The sequence below is a fragment of the Mus pahari genome, chromosome 3 (genome assembly GCF_900095145.1).
Source record: "Mus pahari chromosome 3, PAHARI_EIJ_v1.1, whole genome shotgun sequence".
NCBI classification, from domain to species: domain Eukaryota; kingdom Metazoa; phylum Chordata; class Mammalia; order Rodentia; family Muridae; genus Mus; species Mus pahari.
In genome coordinates, this window is record NC_034592.1 from 28,022,125 (window position 1) to 28,046,238 (window position 24,114).

At 34.5% G+C, this 24,114-nt stretch overlaps 1 protein-coding gene across 4 annotated transcripts in view; it reads right to left on the reverse strand.

The window, feature by feature from the left end:
- Lrp1b (LDL receptor related protein 1B) overlaps positions 1-24,114 on the reverse strand; it is a 1,962,444-nt gene that overhangs the window by 228,167 nt on the left and 1,710,163 nt on the right. For all 4 annotated transcript variants that reach the window (XM_021192210.2, XM_029535926.1, XM_029535925.1 and 1 more), the window contains exons 56-60: positions 20,395-20,578; positions 19,293-19,378; positions 11,062-11,184; positions 8,796-8,977; positions 2,174-2,373 (exon numbers count right to left, since the gene is read on the reverse strand). In XM_021192210.2, the coding sequence (XP_021047869.1) occupies positions 2,174-2,373; positions 8,796-8,977; positions 11,062-11,184; positions 19,293-19,378; positions 20,395-20,578 (775 nt within the window). The remainder of the gene's footprint in view (positions 1-2,173; positions 2,374-8,795; positions 8,978-11,061; positions 11,185-19,292; positions 19,379-20,394; positions 20,579-24,114) is intronic.

Sequence of the window (24,114 nt, forward strand, 5' to 3'; positions counted from 1 at the left end):
CAACATATCTATATAGCTCTATCTCTATCTCTACCTATCTATCTATATAGATATATATGGAGAATGCAGTCAATATTTTCTAATACATCTAGTATTTTACCTACAAATATTTAATATTCAAATGTTCACAGTTCAGTCTAGGGGCAAGCGAAAATTTTATCCTGTAATATATTTTCAATATATACCAGCAAAATAAATAATTATGTGTGGGTTTTTTTTTTTTTGTCCTTCTTTTAATTGGATATTTTATTTACATTTCAAATGCTATTCCCTTTCCCAGTTTCCCCATGGAGACCCCTATCGCATCACCCCTCCCCTACTTCTATGAGGGTGCTCCCCTACCCACCCACACACTCCTGCCTCCCTGCCCTGGCATTCCCCTACACTAGGGCATCGAGCCTTCACAGGACCAAGGGCTTCTTCTCCCAGTGATGCTGGAGCCATGGGTCTCTTCATGTGTACTCTTTGGTTGGTGGTTTAGCCCCTGGGAGCTCTGGGTGTTCTGGTTGTTTGATATTGTTGTTCTTCCTATGGGGTAACAAACTCCTGCAGCTCCTTCAGCCCTTTCCCTAACTCTTCCGTTGGGGATTCTGTGCTCAGTCCCATGGTTGACTGTGAGCATTCACCTCTGTATTTGTCAGGCTCTGGCAGAGTCTGTGTGGTTTTCTATACAGTAAATTTTAGCATAGGTTTATATATTTACAGAAGTCTAGTATATATTGTGGATTTAAAATGTAGGGTAGGGAGCACCCTCATAGAGGCAGGGGAGTGGGAGTGGATGGGAAACTGGGAAGGGGAATAACATTTGAAATGTAAATAAATAAAATAACCAATAATAAATGAAAACAATGTAGGCCCAGCATTCATTGGCACAGATAAAACTTTGAATCTTGTCAAGCTATAACTACAAGAACATCCGTTTCTAGATATGTTTGGTTAGAGAGAACTTTGAAAAGCTAAGTATAATTGTTCTGTTGTGATCAACATTTCAAATTGTGTATTAATTGTCTGCTCTAATTGCATCCTAGCAGGGTTTCTTAATGTTCATAGTTGGACTGCCAACTTTTAACTGTATATACTTAAACACACCTAATCACGGTGTTTTGTTAAAGGAGCAAGTTCAACAGCTCCTTCTCAGCAGTACTTGTTAGGAAGTTGAAATTGTGAAAACATCAGCATAGAAAGCATTAGGCAAAATTTGTGGTGCTAAGGCTTTGGGACATTTTTGTCTTTTCTTTTGGTTCGTATGACTGCAGACTGCTGAGGTCTTTGTGCTAGCATACGTTGTCAGTGTCTCACATGACAAGTGTAAGTGTTTTCCCTGTTTTCCTTTATCTGTCTTTCTTTGTTCTTGGACTCTGTCCTAAGCTTAAAGGACAGAGAAAAACTGCACTCTATTAGATTGCACCAAGGGACTGGCTCCTCTGCATCACTTGGTTTTGAGGAGAGGTTTAGAAATCAAAATACTAAATAACCAAAGTGATGTCAATTCAAGAAATTTTCAGTTTATTTGTCCAATGGAAAAATGTTTACGTGCATTTCTAACATTTTGAGAGTTCACCTCAGTCATTTGTAGCTTGCTCAATCTGAGTCATGGTTGTCCACATTTCTCTCCTTTTTGGAGGCTTGACCTATCAAATGTCTACTTTTTAATTCTTTCATCTTCCTCTAGTTTTACTTAATGTTAATTTTCCTGCTCATAATTTACCCTTATATCAAATTCCTTCACCTATTTCATATAATTTTGAAACTAATGCATTATAGAAAGTGAAAACAATAACGTTTTGAATTTTGTTTGAAATATATATATTTTTGTTGCTATAGCATATAACTGTACACTTAATTATGTGCTAACTTGACCTTAAAGTCTTACTTTACTTCTGATAAAAAAGTACTTATTTTCAGCTTTAAAGTAAACTAAAATTGACATGACTGAAATAAAAAAACCTCACATTTCTAATCAAGTTATCTTTCTATGGCAATTTAGAGACATATAAATATTAATTTAGAAATCCATTGCCCATTTGTTTATTTAGCAAATTGTAATTGAAGCAAGCTAACACTTTCAAAATATATATTAACCTTAAATTAAGAAATATGATTGATGAAAAAATATTTAAATTAGTATTTTCTGCACTTGAAAATACCGATTTGTTTATACTGTTAGACCAACCTTTGTGTCTATGAGATCCATCCATGTTGCTAAATTCAATGTGATTTTCATCAGCCCAATAGAGTCTATGGTTGACATAATCTATTGTTAGTGCCATAGGTCTAGAAATCTTGGTTTCTATGACAACACTCTGATTTGTTCCATCCATTCCGACACGGCCAATGTGAGGATACTCACAGCAATCAATCCAGTACAAATTCCTAGGAAACAAAATCAATAGCCATTTCATCGACTGTTCTATTGAAGTAAAACATTACAAAATATTTGCTTTTTTTGTCACTGTTTCCAAATTAATTCTTAGTGTATCTCTGAAATGTGGCTTTCATGAATGGCTTCAGTACAAATTTTCTTATTTTTTGTTTTTCAAATGAACCATTTATACTGCTTGGGATATTCATTTAACATGAAATATATGTTCTTCTTAATATAAAAACATAGTTTTTATACCTATGAACTCTCAGATGCACATGATTAATGAATGTAAAATTGTGAAAAGTATCTATACTGTTAAAAGATAAAAACAACCAATTCTTGTTTCGTCCATCTATCACCCATCTTTCTACTACCTAACTGCTGTCAATTTTGACTTCTTACACATTTGAACTATAAGAGTCATTCATTGCTTTGAATAGACATTATCATTTTCATTAACTAAAACTATATAGGTATAATTGTTGGTATTTACATGATAAAAAATAAGAAATTTTAAATTAACTCAATTGCTATATCTCAAGCCTACAAGAGCCACATATATCTGTCAGGAATTATATATCTAATGACACACGAAGAGAATGTCTGTTATCACAACACTTTCTATCTCATAGCAGATTTCAACTAAAATATCAGAGGTTCTGGGACAGAATAGGAGGATAGAGAAAAAAATTTATATTGATACTGTTGAAAATAAAGCTAATTGGGCTGGGTTAACCATTAATACTGCATGCTGTGAACTACAAAAAGAGATAAGAGACACATTACTATATATAAACTAATTTTACTTGTGTCTGAAAATCTCATCAAATAGATTTTAATGGATCCTTTATGTCTTTTTCTTATCACATTTGAAGTTTATTAATCCATTCTCTTTTTCTAACTCTTTTCTTTCTACTAAATGACTCCTTAGCATTTAATTCATCAGATATGAAAGACATATAACCAAGAATATTTTGTAAAAATATTCTATATGAATTTTAAAAATGTGGTATGCGATTAAAATTTAAAAGTATGCAGAGCTGAAGTTGCCAGGAAAGCAGAGCCTGCCCAACATGTGCAAGGTCCAAATTCAAGTCCACATACTGAGATGCAGAAAGGATATAAAAATAATACTTAACATTTTCTAAAACAATTATATTAAATTACATTTCTAGTTAGTTCCACTCAGTTCCATGTTATGATTGAATGTTTTCTGCTTCTGGGCTTTTAGTATGTTCTTCATGACATGTGCTGTTACTTGTGTTTCCTTACTTAAAAGATATGTTTGTAAACATGTAATTTACATTGGCTTTCCACAATTAATTTCTTGATTAATGTTAGTTCATATGTTCAGGGTAGATTCAAAGAGATATATTCTTGTGAAGCCCTAAGAGAACAATGAATGATCTCTGCTATTGTTATGCACTACCAGGCAACAGTATCTATTTCCTTAGGTTTATATAGAATTACAGCAATAATAATCAACAAAATCATTTCTTGATTTGTTGCTGATATAGTTGAACAATCCATGATGATGTAAGGTCCCTTTCCTCACAATCAGACAATCCTCCTTAAGTCAGTGACATAAAATAGCTAACAAATCTTACTACCCTACTAAAACAGACACAGAAGTATATAGTGAAGCAATTCGTGGATACCACACGATGTTGCAGATATCTCTAAGCACTAGGGAAAAACAGACAAAATTACAATGTATGTTTTCCTAAAATGGCCTCACAAGTGAATTCAATACACATGGACATGACAATATTAAGACAGAATTATTTGACAATTACAGTAAAAAGATTGCATGATAATTGGTGAAATTTGTTAGGGAAATTTACCCTTACTTGGACCTGATACTGATCTTTATAATTAGCTTGCAAATTTCTTGTGAAATGCAGACATTTCTTTCAGATTTTAGGACACAGTAAGACTTAATTGCAGATTGTGAGTGTGTAAGAGGTGTAGAATACTGCCTTTTTTAGGCCTTTATAGTAGTGTGAGTTGCAAATTGCATATATATATATATATATATATATATATATATATATATATATATATATGATACATGCCTAGTCTTACATGATAGAGGTATAATTTAAAATAAGGACTACAGTATCTACTAGAATGTAGACTAGCATCTTCTCAAAGACTTGGTATGTGGAGTTTTAGGTAGTATACCCTAGAAACAGGTTGCTTTGGTTCAAATTCCAAGTCTTCCCAAGATTGTGTAAACCTAGATTTAATTAATCTTTAAGAGCCTAAAATTTTTCAAGTCTTGAGAAAACCAATAGTAACCTCAATTTTTATGCCCTTAAAAAAAGCATAGAAATTAATACTTAAAAATATTTTGCTAGTGAGTACCTAATAATATTATTATTCAATACCTTATGTATAACTTATGTGAATAAATATACATTTGTTTTAATACTATTAACCTAGTGGGTTAACTTGTTATATCAGATTGGTCCTGCATAACTGTATTATGTTCCTAGATTTCTTTTATACTTATCACTTGACTTCCAAAATGAAATAGTCATTACATCAAAACATATTAAGAAAATCTCTAATGTATTGAAAGAAGGCACCATTTTTCTGAGCATAAATGATCCTAACGGGATCTCTGTTACATTTTGAAGGCAGAGAACCTTCTCCTTTCGATATATAAGAAAGATTTAGCATACATGTATTCATTAAATTTGTCAGTAACTTTTCTATAAAAATTCAATAAGCAAAATGGGTGTTATACCTTTAAAATAGAACCTCTGTATAATTACCGATGTAAAAAATGTTTATTTGCCATAATCAATATTGGAATAAATTCATCAATAAAAATTCTAATATTTCTAAATTATACCAAATAATAAACAATCTTTATCCAAGATCATATAAGAAAATTGTTAGTATCAGATAGTATTTATTGTGTAAATATATTTTGTATAAATATTCCAAAGAATATCTGGTTGTAACTATAACAACAGATTCTCTACTCTTGAAGAAGTGGTTGTTTGAAATGAATTAAACTATAAGTATCACAGGCTTATTTTTTTTCAAATTCATGTAACAGTTAGAAAAGCTTCTTTTTCCTAACTGTATATCTAAATCTGAATTGTAAAAATAACCATGTATGCTCATTTCTTATGGATTATGCCTAAATGGAAATATACTGAAGTCAACTATTTCTAATTATACAATTACTAGAACTGTTTTTATACAACTGCAAAGTTTAATGAAATAGTTATTTGCTTTCTACACAAAACTAGAAATTGAATTTTTATCTTGGCATGTCATTTATGCATAGCAAGCATTCTTTCTTCATTAGTGATTTCTTTGAAACATGAAGGTCATTTCTACTTCAAATATGTATCTGGTTTTGTGGAGGTATGCGTACATGTCTTTATGGCCCTGACCCCACATTTTTGTGTATCTCCAATTTCCTGTTTATTGCCCTGATCCATAGTGAGTGTAACAGATACCATGATCTTTAAGCTAAAACTATTCGATTTCTATATGGAAAGATAAGGAAAGATAGGAAGTCCTATGTTCTTAAATGTTTAGTATTTGGTGTCTACTTAGAGACATTTAGAAAATATTTCACATAGGAAATATTTCTGATAGTATTGGAAAACAATATTATTCAAGTCGATAAACACAATATAATGAAAATTCTCATCCCAGTAGGTCTACAGGCCATTCACTTTCTTATCTTGTATGTCTTTTCCAATATTTCTTATGTCTTGGGAAGGACTGACATAAGATTAAAATATGTAACTATGGAATAATCATTATAAAATAATCTGCATTGCCATCACATTTATCAATAATAATGGGTATAGATGCTAGATATAGGAATATCTTTTTCATATAATCATCAGAATGATACATGCTATTATTTCAGCAGTTAGTTAATAAATCATTTGGAAAATAGCTGAACAAAAATGTACTTTTAGGCATAAAGTATGGAGCTAAAGTTATAGTTCACTGAAAGAGCTCTGGAAAGGGTGTTTGAGGTCCTGTATTTAAAACAACAAGGCATGCTTGCAGTGATTCAGGTTGTATATTACAAATTCATGTTTAAAATACCCCTTTTATTAAGGAAAGTTTAACTGTTCTGATGTGAATATGCAGGACTTGTGTGCCTGCAGCTTTCCCCCCCACACACACACACACTTTGTTTGGGTGTTTACTGGAAAACAGACTCTCAAGCTATGGTCATTTTATTACTAAAGCCTCAAATATGATGCAGTTGAAAAATGTGGGACTATAGCCTAAATATTGAATTACAGCCCCAGTTTAATATTGCACACACTAAATGATTCTAAGAAGGTCACTTAACTAGTTTGATATAGAATATTCTTATACATAGTATAAGAAAACTCATAAAATAATCACAATTTTCTCTGCAGCAAATTTAGAAAACAGCCCCAAAAATGCCTTTTCAAAGTGTAGATGTTTAATTGCATTAAGCAGCTTGGTGAGCCCATGGACAATTCTTGACTTATCTCTCACCAACAACAGGAAAGAATTCACACCTCTTCATAAAATAGGATGCTAGTCAGAATGGCAGATTAAATGCCATGCATATCACAGCAGAGATGTAATGTAAAAAGTTGTTAATTATGTTTTTATTGAACAGCTTCATACGTTTAGGTGGCATCTTTGAATTGCAACCATACAGCATTTTATAAAGGAAAGCCATTCTCTGTCTGAGGCTCTTCTTAACAGACTGCTAAATCCAATTACCTATTATCCCTTTCTGGAGAACAAGGAAAACTGTGTTAAATTCGGCAGTATTGAATTGTAATTAAAATAGGGTATTAAAATAGGTGGCTTTGTTTCATGAAATGATCTCGTTTTATTTATTTCTTTGGTTATAAAATAGTATACAGGTATTATAATCCAAATGTTATCCAAAAATGAAAACTCAAAGGAGTACTTTATAATATCCACAATAATATCTCCTTAACTATTTTGGTTGACAATTTTGGTGATGGGATCATGTCTGTGACAACTGAACACTGTGGTCAGTTTATAGGGTGATAACTGTATCTTGGGAGAAATAAATCTCTGAGACTGATCAGCTGTACCAAGTAGACTATGAACGAACAGTGTTTGCTTCTTAAACAAGAAATTCTGAAGTTCTGTTTGTATTTACAAACCGGCACTGTTTCTTTTATTAGAAGTAAAGGATCTCCAATGACTTAGAAAAAGAAGCCAAATTAGTTTGAGTTTCTAAATATTACAACAAATGAGACAGTCAAATACAAAGTTTCTGAAAAAATGGCAACGCAGTGAAATAATCTACAAACTTATGAATGAATATTAGTGGAGGCTAAATTAGAATATCTGACCAATGTTTACTAAACAACTTATAAGTATACTCATGTATAAATGGTTTCTTTTCAACATCATGTTGCTATGGTAAAGAAAAAGTTTAAATATAATCAATTAGTACAGAGTAATGTTGAAATGTGTAGAATCCCTTGGAAAGAGCAATACGGTACAATCTTGTATGAGCCCATATACTTCAGCCAACTTAATGTTTAAAGTTAATTATCCTGTGTATTATGACATAAATATTTCCCTCTTATAAAACAGAGATAGGCTATATTAGCAATAACCAAAATTGAATGGTGTCTAAAGCATCAATACAGTTACTTATCAAACCGTTCTTTGGAAAGTCAATTTCTACTAAACTTCTACTGGCTTCTCAAAAGGTGTCCTCTTTTAACACAAGCAGTTTTCTCTAAATTTGTTATTTTAATCTGCATGTTAGGTAGCTTGAACTACAGAAGTAATTTTGAGCATGTAATTATGCTACATGGTAGTATAAATATTGAAAGTCATGCATTCTATCTGTATTAAAAACTAGAATTGGAAATAAATAAAATGGTCATACTGTATAGATTTCACCCTCACCATAGAGCTTTCACACATCAATGGATGTGACTTGCTGCTCAAAAATATCTTCAATATGCTCACCATTCTCATGCTCCACAACTAATCTTTCCCATGGCACTCCACTTTTCCTTTTGATGATGCAATCTCATTTGCTATCTATAGGTACCAAATATGTCTCCTGCTTTAAGACTAGTGTTTATACTGTTTGCAGCTTTGACCAAGTGAACATTTTCAGGGTCTTCTTCTTCCCTTTTGTACAGTTTGAGGCACCGGCATCAGTTAAGTCTCTTTGCTGTGTTCATTTCATTGACTTCTTTGGAAAAGAATGTTTTTCATATATTTAGAAAGCAAATATTTTAAATGGATTTTAAATTCATCACTCCGACTGCTCTGGCCATACTTACTAAGCTTGATTGTAAAAAGTTCTTTACATTCATATATTACTTTAATTTTTATTTTAATAACATAGAGAGTTGTCACAATGAGAGTAGTCTAAAGATTTAGGATTTTTAACAGTTTTACAAACCCGGCTCGTGGATCTAAAGACAGGTCCCTGGGAAACTTCAGCCTTTTGCTAACAAGTACAGTAGGGTACAAGCCATTGAGTTTGGATACTTCAATTATCCTTTTCTCTGTGTCAGACCAATAAAGGTTTTTGCCAATCCAATCAACAGCAAATGCATTGGGGACAGCAGTGTTATGCACTACCTAACAAAATAAGAATTTAGAAAATTAATAATATAAATAGCTTCAATAAGAATCAAGCAATTGTTTCTTGATTTTAATTGAGATACAGAATTCCATTTAAACTGAAGAAATTAAATTTAGATAAAGAAGAGAACAATTTACCACAACACATTACTTATTTTAAAGAATTACCCAGGGTATATTTAGTCTTCTAGATGTTACATATATGTTTATAGAAATAATACAAATAAATAGATCCTAAGTATGCACAGTTGGTGACCTCATTTCATAGGTTTATCTGCTTATCCTCTCAAATACTGGGAAAAAATTTCTATCACATGTGCAAACAATCCCTTATTAATAATTATTTTTATCATATGTTGACATGGCTTTAGTAATATTCACCCCACTCTCACAAATCCTTTAGCCCTATACAACAATATATTAAGAATGAGGACTGTGCATTGTGTTTGAATATACCCAAATAGAAATAAAAAATTTTAGCTTCTGATTCCAATTGGTGCAATTCTTAAGGTGTTTGGCTTTAGGTATAAAGATACAGTTTTTAAAGATATATAAGTAATTCATGTTACATATGATAAGTATTTAAAATCTTAGTACTTTACAACTATATGAAAGGAAAGAACTATATGAAAGATCATTATACAATCATAGACAAAAAATATGAAGTTTAGAATCATGATTTATCTAAGCAGCCAATGGTGATAACACAGAGAAGCAGGAGGGCTTGAAGCTGGCATGATACTGCCTGAGTGTCTTGACTGCAAGACATATTTGCTTCAGTTTTCATCCCAATTCCAAATTTTAAAATTGACCTTGCTGCTTCAATGAACATCAATGAACTAGTTTAAGGTAACAACAGAATTAGGGTTGGACAGTGACAGAGATGTACCTTTTAAAAAAGTATCCTCAAAATATAAAAGTGGACATTACTAAAACATGTCTTATAAGAAAATACATGATTGAGCTTCATAGATTTGATACAGACTTACAAAATTTATCAGAGAACAAAATCTCCTCATCCTTTTATCTACATCAATTGTCCTGTTAAGTCTAGTGATCCTAGAGTCCTATGATTCCTACGTCTTTAAAAAAAAGTATTTCTTATTTATTTGTTGTTTGTCTGTTTGTTTACATGTACAAATGGCAGCATGTGCAGGTGTCTGTTATGTAACCATTTTCATGTTGGTACCCACAGAAGCCAGAATAGAGCTTTCTCACCCCAGAACAGGAGTTATAGACAGTTGTGAGCCAAGTTATGTAGGTGCTGGAAATTAAAACTGGGTTCTTTTCCACATTGAGGGATCTGTGCCTCCAGATGCATAGGTAGCAGAGGATTACCTTATCAATGGGAGGGGAGCCCTGTGGTCCTGTGGAGGCTTGGTGAACCAGAATAGAGGAATGCTATAGCACTGTGGCAAGAGGGGGTGTGTGGGTGGGGGAGTACCCTCAGTAGAAGCAGGGGGTTGTGGGAGGGGTAGGAGGTTTAACTGGGAATGGGAATAACATTTGAAATGTAAATAAACAATATAGCCAATAAAATAAAAGAAAGAAACTCGGTCCTTTTCAAGAGCATCAAGTACTCTTAGTATCTGAGCCATTTCTCAAGTCCCTAAGAAATTCTATATAATGCATCTTGCAGCATATACACCGAAGTAATATTATTTTCTAAAAGTTAGCATAACCTTAAAGTGGTACTAAGTAGCTCATATCTAGAATGTGACATGTAAGTAGCTCATATCTAGAATGTGACATGTATTATAAGGTAATAAAAACATTAATAATTGTACACATGTACATTCAACTATTTCCAACCAAGTAAATTTTAGGAGTACTAAAATTTTAATCAACAGTCCATTGTTTGTTAAAGTTACAAATCTTATCAAACAGCAGGGAATAATAAAAAGAGAACATAAAAATAAAATATCTTATTTATAATTTAAAATTTTAATAATTTAAACAGTGAAAGTGTAAAAATGAATTCAAACTAATATGCTCTATAAACAATGATTTGGTATTAAGATTTTATGTTTTATTCAATAATACCAATGAAGTATTCAGTTATTCTTCCTATATAGAGTTACCTTGATGTCACTTCCATTTAGACACATTCTGTTTATGCGACTTCCATTGGGTCTGCTAGAATCAATCCAATATATGAATTCTTCTCTATAATCGAAGTCTAGAGCAATAACATTGTTCAATCCCTAAAAGTAAGAAGGAGCACAATTTCAATAACTATTAGGATTATTTCTAATGTTTAGCATCCAGAGAAATCATCTCTCTTTGAATATAAATGATTGCATACCACACTAACATTTGTGACAAATATTTTAAGAACATAGTATGTTTATATTTTCTTCATATCACATGTTTAAAAGATGTATTATTCACTTGAAAATAATACCCTAATAAGAAACACATTTTTTAGTATTTATAATTTTTAAATAAATATTCAACAATGTGAAAAAGTTAGAGAGAAGGTTATAGCAATAAATTAATTCTGTTCCTCTGCTTGTGTCCTCCCTCTATTGAAATTAGATCAAACATCTTCATATAAGATCAAAATATTGAAATTGTTATGGGAAAACATAGCATCAAGAAAGTACAAGACGTTCACAGATGCAAATCAGAAAAAAATTCATCACTGACAATAGGAGATGAACATAAATCTTACCCCAGACAAGGAGCTATTTGCAACTGACACCTGATGGTAAAGGAAAATATGAGCTTTCTTCAATGGCATGACACTGGATTTACTCACTCAGTGATTAATACTACAGAAAAGGCCCCACACCGAGAATAGTTGGTCAACACAGTGGACTCCAGTTTTCAATTGATTTGATTATTTCTGTCTTGTTGGGTTTTATGTTTGCTTGCTGGCTTGGTTGGTTGGTTATTTTGATTTCCCTAGTTAGTTAGTTAGTTAGTTAGTTAGTTAGTTAGTTAGTTAGTTAGTTGCTTGATTACTCCAAATTTTCATTTTATCATTTGTTTATTTATTTGGTTGTTTGTTTTTAGAGAAAAAGACAGAGCATGAGGTTAGACTCCTAAGGAGATATGGAAGATCTGCCAGGATTTGGAGAGAGGACAAAATATGTTGAAAATATATTTCATAAAAATAAATGTAAATTAAAAATAAATAATGATTTAAATGAAGCACAGCAAAAAGTAGTGGTGAGGATATGGGGAAGGTTACTTATTTATTCCCTGTAGTGATACCATAAAACTGTGGACAGCCCTAAAACTAATCTTAACACTAAGAACATACCTAAAGACCTAGATAAGTAAGAAAGTTCATTTCTTCTCCAAAACTGGTGCGCCTATTCCTTCTTTCAGGATCGCCATCACACTATACATAGTAACTACCTCTTCTATTACTCTATTTCATGATATCACCATAGTGGTCTAGGCTACGTGATTCTCTCATAGCAAAGCACATTTTCAAGGGCAACCCCATTCAAGCTTTATTTTCATGACCCTGGAACTCTCCTCATTTATTTTTATTAAAACTATAAGTATAAGAACTACTGAGCCAGAAATGGAGCAATAGAAAAAAGACAGAAAAAGAAAGAAGAATAGAGGAAGAATGTGAATAAGAACAAAGTATGTATAATATACTAAAATTTGTTTGCACTTAAAAATTAAATCAAAGAAAACTAAATAAGATAATTACATTAAAATAAACAAATTGGAACACCATGACTGAGTCATCAAATGAAGCATAACTGTTTGGTTTTTTTTATCTAAAATGGGCCACACAATGGCAGCTATATCCACACCAGCATCTCAGTGAGCAGCTTTGGTTATATGAAAAATATTCCAAAGCTAATACATGATATACAAGCAGTAGGGGGAGATATTTGGAATTGCCCTGTTCAGAGATGAAAGCTGGGCTTCCCTGGGGTTTTCTTCAAGTTCCCTGCTGTGGGTGAGTGGGGCTGTTATTGCCTACACTGAAAAGATCAGAATGAAAATGTCATATTACAGACCAGTATAAGTCACTCTGTCACTCTCCTGTGCTCTCATTTTCCTACACCATATGATAGTGTCTTGGACTTTTTGCAACCATGTTCCTATTGCATTTTAAAGTAGAAAAATCATCTGCATAAGAATATTTGCTGTAAATGATTCGATAAACTCAACTCTAAGGTTGGAACATCTCAGTTTATGAGTCTTATGTTTAAGGTCTGGACATCCAGGAAGAGAGAAACTTGCTTGTTTGGCATAGCTTTAGGGAAGCAGCATTAATAAACGTAATAATTACAAAGTGTGATTTCACTTTTACTTTTACTCTGAATGTTGAGAATTTGATAGTAATTTGTGAGGTCTTCGATCCATATAGTCCTTTGTAAGAGTCAAGCCAAGGTTAAATAATTCATGTTCATACTTCTTTCCAAGAATCCCTGAGAATTAAAGTGGATTGTAAATAGAAACAATCCAGGAAATTATGGAAAGAGAAAGTGGTTTTCTTTCAATTTTTCTTTTTATACCATGTAAGTTCTAGTAATAACAATATAAATGTTACAGGTTTAATTTTTACGCATTATTACAGTTAACATAAGCAACCTCGTTTTACTTTGTCTTCACATTATGAAAATAATGGTGTGATGGTTTGAATAAAAATGCCTCCTCCATAGACTGATGTGTTTGAGTAATTGGCCCACATGGAGTGGTGCCATGTTGGTAGAAGTGTGTCACTCTGCAAGAGGTAGGTTTTTGAGGTCTCACATATGCTCATGCTATGCCTACTGAGGTAGTCTCTTTCTGCAGCCTGTGGATCAAGATGTAGAATTCTCAGCTCCTTCTCCGGAAGCGTGTCTGCCTGCATGTTGCATGTTTCTTTTTTTTTTTTTTTCTTTATGCCTGGTATTTGGATTTTATACTTGCCTGCATGTTTCTTGCCATGATGATAATGGACTAAACCTCTGCAATTATAAGTCAGTTTAAGTTAAATGTTTTCCTTTATAAAAGGTGCTGTGGTCATACTGTTTCATAGCAACTAAGTAGATGAACTATTCCAATAGATGGCCTATCCCCACAAAAATCACGTGTCGTAAATAAGCAATGTGAAGTGATAATAAATGACTCCACTCAAAGTCTTTGCTATGCTCAAAGAAATGACAGTAAGTCCATTCTATTAACAATGCTAACTATGAATAATTACAAAAATAAAAATTGGTAATTAACTTTAATTATTCAGTAGATACTAAAAACTAGAAAAAGTCTAAATTAAATTCACTGTATATCTCTGAAGTGACTATAGAAAATTAGAATTCTAAAATTAGAATATCACTGGAACATTCTCCAGACTACTTCTTAGAGAGCTTTATAAATTTATGTCATAAAACCAAACACACAAAATATAGTATAGTAGAAGCTAGGGAACTACACAGGAGACAAATTCTTGAACAGTATATCAGTAGTTCAGGCATCAAGACCAACAACTAATAAATGAGACCTCATAAAACTGAAAGGCTTTTACAAGGCTAAGAACACTATCAATAGGACAAAACAGCAGCCTTCAGAATGGGAAAAAAATCTTCACTAACCTTACATCTGATAGAGGACTAATATTTAAAATAAATAAAGAAATAAAAAAATTAGATGTCAACAAACCAATTAATCCAATTGAAAAATAGGGTACAGACATGAACAGAAAATTTTCAATTGAAAAATCTGTTTTTTTCATAAATTGGTTGTTTTATTTATTTACATTTCAAATGTTATTCCCCTTCCCAGTTTCCCCTCCATAAATCCTCTATGTTATCCCCTCTCCCTCTACTTCTATAAGGGGGTTCTTCACCACCCACCCACTCCCCCTCACAGTCCTAGCATTCCCCTATGCCTTCAGAGTACCAAGCGCCTCCCCTCCTATTGATGCCAGATAAGGCCATCCTCTGCTGCATTGGCAACTGGAACCATGGGTCCCTCCATGTGTATTCCTTGTTTGGTGGTCTAGTCCATGGAGCTCTGGGAGTCTGGTTGGTTGTTCTTCCTATGTAGTGTGGATGCTTCAGTCCTACTTGGAAGAGGGAAAAATAATCATGGGAGGTAGAGGGTGGGAAGGACTTAGGAGGAACTGAAGAGGGGGAGGGGAAATGGGGGCAGGATCAAATGTGGGAGGATCAAATGTGGGAGGAGACAGGGAGATGCACAGAGGGTCAGGAAATTGAACAGATGTGTGTAGCAATGGAGGATGAGGACCAAAAGACCCAGATCACAGGAAAGCAAGAGTCTCCCAGGACCCAACAGGGATGACATTAGCTAAAATACCCAACAAAGGGGAGAGAGAACTTGTAGAGACCATATCCAGAGGTTAGGCATGGCGCACAATTGCGTGAGAAGGCTAAAATCCATCTCAAAAATTTTAACCTGAATTGTTCCTGTCTAAAGGATATACAGGGACAAAGAGCGGAGCAGCAAAAAACTGAAGGAAATGCCACCCAGAGACTGCCCCATCTAGGGATGCATCCCATATGAAGCCACCACACCCAGACACTATTACTGATGCTAAGAAGTGCTTGATAACAGGAGCTTGGTATAGCTGTCCCCTGAGAGGCTCTCTCAGAGCATGACCAACAAAGATGCAGATGCTTGCAGCCAGCCATAGGATTGAGCATGGGGACACCAATGTAGGAGTTAGGGGAAGGACTAGAGGAACTGAACAGAGAAATCTTAATGGCTAAGAACTACTTAAAGAAATGTTCAGTGTCTTCTGTTATCTCTGTCTTACATCATTTAGAATGGCTAAGATAACAAAAATCTCAAGTGACAACACATACTGGCAATGATGTAGAGCAAGGAGAACACTTCTCCATTGCTGGTAGGTGTGCCAACTTGTACCATCACTCTGGAAATCAGTTTGGTGATTTCTCAGAAAATTGGAATAGTTCTAACACAGGACCTAGGTATAACACTTCTGGGCATACAGCCAAAAAGGTACCCTGGTATCCATTCTTCAACTATGGCCATAACAGCACTATTTATGATATGCAGAAACTGGAAACAACCAAAAGTCCCTCAATGGAAGAATAGATAAAGAAAATGTGGTACATCTACACAATGGAATATTATTCAATTATTAAATACAAAGACATCATAGAATTTGCAGCAAGTGATGGAGTGTGAGAATATCATCTTGACTGAGATAACCTAAACCCAGAAAGTCATATATGGTATGTACTCACTTATAAGTAGACTTTAGCCATAATTTATAAGTGGACATTAGCCATGAAGTACAGGATACACATGCTTCAATACACAGAACAATAGAAATTATTAGGGATAAAAGAAGGATACATAAATCTCCCTTAGAAGGGGAAACAAAATAGTTTTCAGAGGTGGAAAAAGTGAATGAACTGGGTGGGAGAGGAGGTGAGGTGGGGAACTGGGGTGGGATAAGATATGGGGAGATGGGATAATGGAGAGAGCTGGGAATGAGAAAAGAAATCAGTTGTGGGGAATCTCTGGGACAAGCTGAAGTCCTGGGATGGGGAGGCTATGGGGTGTCTTTGGGTGCCACCCTAGCTAAGATTCCTACCAGAAGGGTATAGAGAGACTGAAGTGACCATCTCCAGTGGCCAAAAGGACATCTAGTAGAGGGAAAGGGACATCAACTGACCTACTAAACCTTCAACCAAAGATGATTCTATCTACAAGATGCACAGGGATAGAAATGGAACAGAGACCGGGAGAATAGCCAACCAGTGACTGCTCCTTCCCATGTGAAAGAGTCAATGCCTAATACTGATAATTATAGTCTCCTATGGTTGCAAACAGGAGCCTTAAATAACTGTCTCCTGAGTGGCTTCATCCAGACGAGTACAGAAACAGGTACAGAAACCCAGAGCCAAACATCAGGGGAATATTGTGAGAGTAGGGCATGTGGTGCATAGAATTGGGATGCTGGAGAAGGGTCAAGAATACTACAAGAAGTTTTACAAAGTCAACTATCCTGGGTTTATGAGGTTCACAGACACTGGACCTCAAACAAAAGAGCATGAAGGAGCAGGACCAAGGCCCCCTATACTTTAGTAGCATATGTGTACCATTTTCGTCATGTGGGTCCTCTAAATAATAGAACAAAGACTGTCTCTGACTTTGTTGTTTGGCATTTGATCCTCTCCACTACCTGGACTGAGTGGTTGGGCCTCAGTGGTAGAGGATGTGCCTAGATTTGCTGGGAATGGATGTCTCAGGGTTGGGTAGTACACAAGTGGGGCTTGCCCCTCTCTCTAGAGAAGGAGAGGGGTGGGAAGTAGGGGGAGGGATTTGTAAGGGCAGGCCTGGGAAGAGAAGAGAGGGGGCTGCAGTGAGGATGGAAAGTGAATGAAAAATGCTAAATTATTGAAAAATAAATAAATAAATAAATAAATAAATTCCTGTCAGTAATCTGAAACTTCATTTTATGCAAATGTTTTTCTCTTTAGAGGAATAATGTATATGGTTAGGGATTCTGTGATGGTTTGACAATTCAGATGGTTGAAGAGAGAACTTTTGTGAGGATAGTACAAATTTGTCTATAACTTTAGCAAGGAATTATCTGTAATTCTTAGTTATTGTCCTCTACTTTCTTAACAGTAATTCATTTATATAATGATAATTCAAATCCATATTTAGCAAGTCTAGTATAATAAATTAAAGCTGCTGGGACAGAGGAATTAAAATGTTTCCAATCCAGCCAAGAGTGAACATTTTTCTGCAGTTGTCCCTTAATGCCCACAGAATACTGTTCGCTCTGAAGAATCATATTTGAAAGCATAACAGCCAAGGATGTGCCGAAAGTGAGTCATCTCTTTGGCTTCTGAGCTGAAAATTAGTTTCATCAAAGTCCAATTTGCCTTTCTTATTTCTGTGGCTGAAGATTTGTGCCCTTTTGTTCAAGATGATTAATTTAGAAAATTTTATGTTGTTCCTTTTCATAATCTTTCTGGAATAAAAGTGCTGTCAGAGTAAAATTGTATAACATTAAAAAGATACTAGACTAATTTTCATTATAACATGTTATTAAAGTAATTTTCTAAATATAATATATGAATTTAAACTATAGCTTGATTAAGACAATCATATTTTACAGTATATATATATACTAAGAAATTTCTACCCTTAATTATAATTTTATGTAACACAATAATCTGAGATTTATACTGGATACAATTCAAAACACTAGAAAAAGCAACATTGCTAAGTAGGTATACAACACTACAAAAATTAATTTTAAAATAATGTGTTTTCATTTATTTTGCAGAGACAAATTATCAAGAAAATATATTTATCTCTTTTTTCATCTTTATTCATCATATCCAAAGAGAGAAAAGGATTCTGCCTTTAGGAATACCTCAATTTTTTTATTATAATGAAATGATAGGCCAGACCACATGCAAAGCTTTCCTTTGGTCTTTCTGGCCTGTTTCATCACTGAGTGGTCACCATTAGTAAGTATTTTCCACAGAGTCATAGGAGTCAGGACTATTTTGAAGTAGTTATACTATATTTTGTTTGTTTGTTTGGTTTTTTTGTTTGTTTGTTTTTGATATTTCAAGACAGGGTTTCTCCGTGTAGCCCTGGCTGTCCTGGAACTCACTTTGTAAACCAGGCTGGCCTCGAACTCAGAAATCCACCTGCCTCTGCCTCCCAAGTGCTGGGATTAAAGGGCACCACCACGCCTGGCTCAGTTCTACTGTGTTTTATAGTTTTAAATATTTCATGGAGAAAAACTCGTTCTCTCAAAAACAATCTTGTAACATATTAGCTATAAAAGACAATTAAAACATCCTGTTTGCATGTCTTGAGATACAGGACTTTGGGAAATAAAACAAGGAATTGTCACTGAAATGGTGGCTATACGCCCAATTCTGTGGCTCAATTGAGTTTATAAACCAGATATTTAATAATCACTCCATAAATTGACATAGCACAGTATAAAGATCAGATTATTTAAATTGGTAGTAAAATAAATCCCATTCATTTTCAAGAGACAACATCAGGAAATTGACAGGATGCCTACTAATTAATTCAGGTTATAAAATAAATTAAAAGAACAATGTGCCACTTCTAGTATGCCATATATATCCAACATAGCATTCCTAAGACATTTCTCAAACTATTCTATCTTTGAAGTCTTCTTTTTCTTCCATGCAGCATCCTAAAATAATCTGTGACACTTTGCTACTCATAGTCAAAACACATGATAGCTTTTCGTACATACGTGAATAGATAAACTCTATACATTATATCAGGTGCTCTATGTACCTAACTTTACTGATACACATGGAACTACAACCACCTTCTCACCATCCTGGAGTTACCATACCTGCTTTAGAAGTGTGTAGTTGGAGCCATCTGTGCTAATTTTTCTAATTTCATGTTGGTCGGCGAGAATTAAGAAGGGCTCTTCATCTAAAGGCAGGTGGAAGATTGTATTAGACACTGGACACGTATGTCCTCCTTTTCAGGCTTCAGTTCATTCTGTTCATAGCAGTGTAAATAACTTATAGTACTTTTCTGAGTAATAACAGCAAAAGTCCTCAGGAATTTAGGAAAGTCAAGCACAAACATCCATGAAAAGCAGGGAATATAAGTAATTCAAAATGTACTTTACTCTCAGTTCTCTAGGCATTTAATAATGCATTTGGTATTAGACAATATCTAATACTATATCTATTTGAGGAATTCAGAAAAGGACAATGTATAGCTGGGTTAGAAGCCAGAGTACAGCCAAATATAGTCAGAAATTCCTTCATGATAATTAACTATGTTCCAGAAATTGAGTTGTTTTAATAAATTTTGCCACTTTTCTTTGTTTATTTTTAACCTTTTGTATACTGCTAATCCTCTCACAAATGCTTGGCTGACATACATTTTGTTTCATTTTGTTGGGTTTGATTTTTCCCTTAACTTAAAATATAGGTCTTTTTAAAAAAAAGAATATTTAGACTAAACAGAAGTTTAATATATTCTGAATAGCTAAATTATTGATATAATGGTATGTAGTAGGATTTAGTATTATTGTCACCATTACTGGCTTATGGATTGTCTGTAGTACATAACTGCAAGCAATATAAGAAAAAATGTCACAATAATGCTACAATACTCTCTCTCAGCCTTGGCAAACATGTGATAATAATTTGTGCCACAGAGAAAGTATTCTGGGGACAGTAAGATCATATACATGCACTATTACTTTCAATATAATAAAAGTTTTTCCTACTTTACAAGAAAATAATACAATCTTCCTTTAAAGAGAATAGAACATGTCCAGTATACAAAGTCACAATAACATAGGCCAATCCTGAAGGAAGAATTTTGACTTCTCAGACATAGGAACAAGGATTTTATTTCAATAAAAATTACTATAACATTCAATATCCACTTTTATAACTGAGCTTGGATCATGGGCAAGTTCATTTCAATACCTGAGAGTGACCTGCATCCATTTGGGTTATCAGGTTGTGTTTCATAGCCTTCTGCACAGCGGCACTTGTAGGTTCCATATGTATTGATGCATTGCTGACTACAGGGGAAACCTGAGGAACATTCATCAATGTCTACACATGTTTTACCATCATCCTTCAGTTGGAATCCAGGCCAGCATTTGCACTGGGAAAAGAAAAATGAGAATGCTTAGCTAATATTACTGCTATTGCCTGTTGGTACTGCTTATCTCTTTAGTGAGGCTCACACTAGAAAGACACTTAAGTAGATACTGGAAAGTCATCCTGTCTATTGACAATTAACCTTAGTAAAATCGCATATATTATGTAAAGTTAAAATAGCAGATGACCTTTGAAATCTTGAAAGATAAGAAGTGGATTGAAATCTCTAAAGCCAGATTGCTAAAAAGAAAAAAAAAATAGCAAAACCCAGATCTACACCTGTACTTAGATATGATTTCTTCACTCTTAAAAAAAAAAGTTTCTTTTATTTTTGAGATTATAATTTAATCACATCATTTACCCCTCCTTTTCCTCTCTATGAATCCTTCAATATAACTATCCCTGTCCTCTTTTTCATTAACTTTTGGTACATGCAAGTATATGTATGTAAACATTTAGGATTCCTAAATACATAAATATGGAATGTAAATCACAGTGACATTGAATAGTATATGAGAAGTTTTACTGTGAACTGAAACTATTTTTTGCAGATTGTTGTTGTTGTTGAAAAAATCTTGTCTATTCTGTATTCTTTAAAGAAGAGAGTTTGTGGGTATTGAGAACTGAGTTGGGAGGAAACTTTTAAACTGTCAAAAGTAAACATATTTATTTTATGACATTGATCATTTATTTCTGAATGAAAGAGATAGAAGAGCGTTTTATCTATTAGGAAGTCTACCAGGTTTCATACACTAATAATACAAATTCATATTTTAATATAAAAACCCATTGATAAGCAATATAAGCAAATTATTGTGCTCAGAATTTAGATAAATGTATTTTCCTGAGTATTTTTATGAATTCCCTAACTTGGTGGTTCTCAACCTTCCTAATTCTGTGATCCTGTAATACATTTCTTCATGTTGTAGTATCCTCCAACCATTAAAATATTTTTGCTGCTACTTAGTAGCTGTAAGTTTACTTATGGTATAAATCACAATGTAAATATCTGTATTTTCTGATAGTCTAAGGCAACCTATGTGAAAGAGTCATTCAATTCCCAAGAGGGTCATGACCACAAGTTGAGAATCACTGTCCTAAACCCTTTTAACTTCCAACTTTATTAATTTCTACTGGCATTTCTCTCATACTACTCATCAAGAAGATACATTGTTTTCACTTCTAGAACCCACTGGCAATAACCCACTGGCAATCTAGGAAGTACACCAAAACCAATATTCTGATTTCACAGTCTTCTCTTCATATCTAGGTTGAGACACTGATGACAATAAGTAAAACCCAACCTGTAGCCTGAAATACTGAGCCAAGCAGAGCCACATACACTTAATAGGTGATGCTGACAAATGGCATTGCACTGTGTACTTAAAAACATGTACAATGGAAAACACTGGAGGTAGGAGAAGACTCAAATGGTGTCTGCTGTGCAAGCAAGAGGACCCTAGTTTGGATCCTCAATATTCATTTATAAACCAAAAGAGAAATAGGGAGAGAGAGAGAGAGAGAGAGAGAGAGAGAGAGAGAGAGAGAGAGAGAGAGAGAGAGAGATTGTCCCAAAGATAAGGGAGATAGTGATCAAGAAAGGCATCTAGCATTGACTTAACTCCATGAAACTGGCATGCACGATTACACAGACACAGTATACATACACATTCCCACATGCATGGGAACACAAATGTGCTAAATTACTTATGATATTCAATTCATAACTTCATTTTAAAATAAAAAAGATATAAGGAAAAAGGGAGAATTTGATGAAATAAAAATTTTATCACTGGAAAATACTAGAAATTATATCATGTGATAACACTGTCAAGGAACCAGAATCTGACTGTTTGAGACAAAGTAATGTTGAATCAAAGACCCTTTTAAAGCAAGTCAGTAGTTCATAGAATGGCTGCATGTCTTTTAGAACATCTTTTTCTAAATGAGGGCTAGGAAATCATTGTAGATGCCAGTGCCAGGCTGACAAAAGCATTTATCACATACATGGCTTCAATAAATCAAACAAAAAAGAAATGTATTAAAGGTAAATGACTGGGTTCCGGTCTGGTTGGGGCCATCCCTGCCATATCTCTTTGTAACCCCAGTAGAGGCTGCTGAGCACTCCAGACGACTCTCCACACCACAGGTCCTTAGGATCACAGGTGAGTGGAACACAATCAACTCCAGAGAATCCAGGAGGGGCTTGTGCCAGCAGGAACAGGGACAAAGGAACACAGTCCACCCAGAGGCTGGATTCCAGTCCTGTCAGGTCCACCCCAGCCATCTCTATTCTGAACCCCAGCAGAGGCAGCTGAGCACCCCTGAGGAATCTCCACGCCTTAGGTCCTCCGGATCACTGGAGGAGAGTCTGCATACAGGGAGAGCTCTGATTCGAGGACTCAGAAGGAGATCAGAGCTCCAGACTTCTGGACACCTGCCTTGAGAGAGGAGAGCTTGCCTGCAGAGAGTGCTCTGACCACAGGGACACAGGGGAGAGTTGGATTCCCAGGAGTGCTGACAGAGGCTAACAGAATCACAGGAGGATCAAACTCCAGCCAGAGACAGCTTGAAAATAAACACCAGAGATTTCCAGATGGTGAAAGGCAAATGTAAGAATCTTACTAACAGAAACCAAGAACACTGGGCATCATCAGGACCCAGTACACCCTCCACAGCAAGTCCTGGATACCCCAACACACCCGAAAAGCAAGATGTGGATTCAAAATCATATCTCATGATGGTGGTAGAAGATTTGAAGAAGGACATTAATAACTCACTCAAAGAAATACAGGAGAACAATGCTAAACAAGTAGAAGCCATTAAAGAGGAAGCACAAAAATCCCTCAAGGAATTACAGGAGATCACTGCTAAACAGGAAGAAGTCTTTAAAGAACTACAGGCAAACACTACTAAACAGGTAGAAGAAACACAAAAATCCCTTAAAGAATTACAGGAAAACAAGCAAACAGGGGAAGGAATTGAACAAAACAATTAAGGATCTGAAAATGGAAGTTGAAACAAAGAAAATCTGAAGGGAGACAACTCTGGAGATAGAAACACAAGGAAAAAAATCAGGAACCATAGATGTGAGCATCAGCAACAGAATACAAGAGATGGAAGAGAAAGTCTCAAGTACAGAAGATTCCATAGGGAACATGGACAAAATAGTCAAAGAAAATGCAAAATAAAGAAAGATCCTAACTCAAAACACACAGGAAATCCAGGACACAATGAGAAGACCAATTTCCCTTATAAATATCGATGCAAAAATACTCAATAAAATCCTCACAAACCGAATCCAAGAACACATCAAAAGGATTATCCATCATGAACAAGTAGGCTTCATTCCAGGGATGCAGGGATGGTTTAATATATGGAAATCCATCAATGTAATCCACTTCATAAACAAATTCAAAGACAAAAATCACATGATCATCTTGTTAGATGCTGAGAAAGCATTTGACAAAATCCAACACCCCTTCATGATAAAAGTCTTGGAAAGATCAGGAATTCAAGGCCCATACCTAAACATAATAA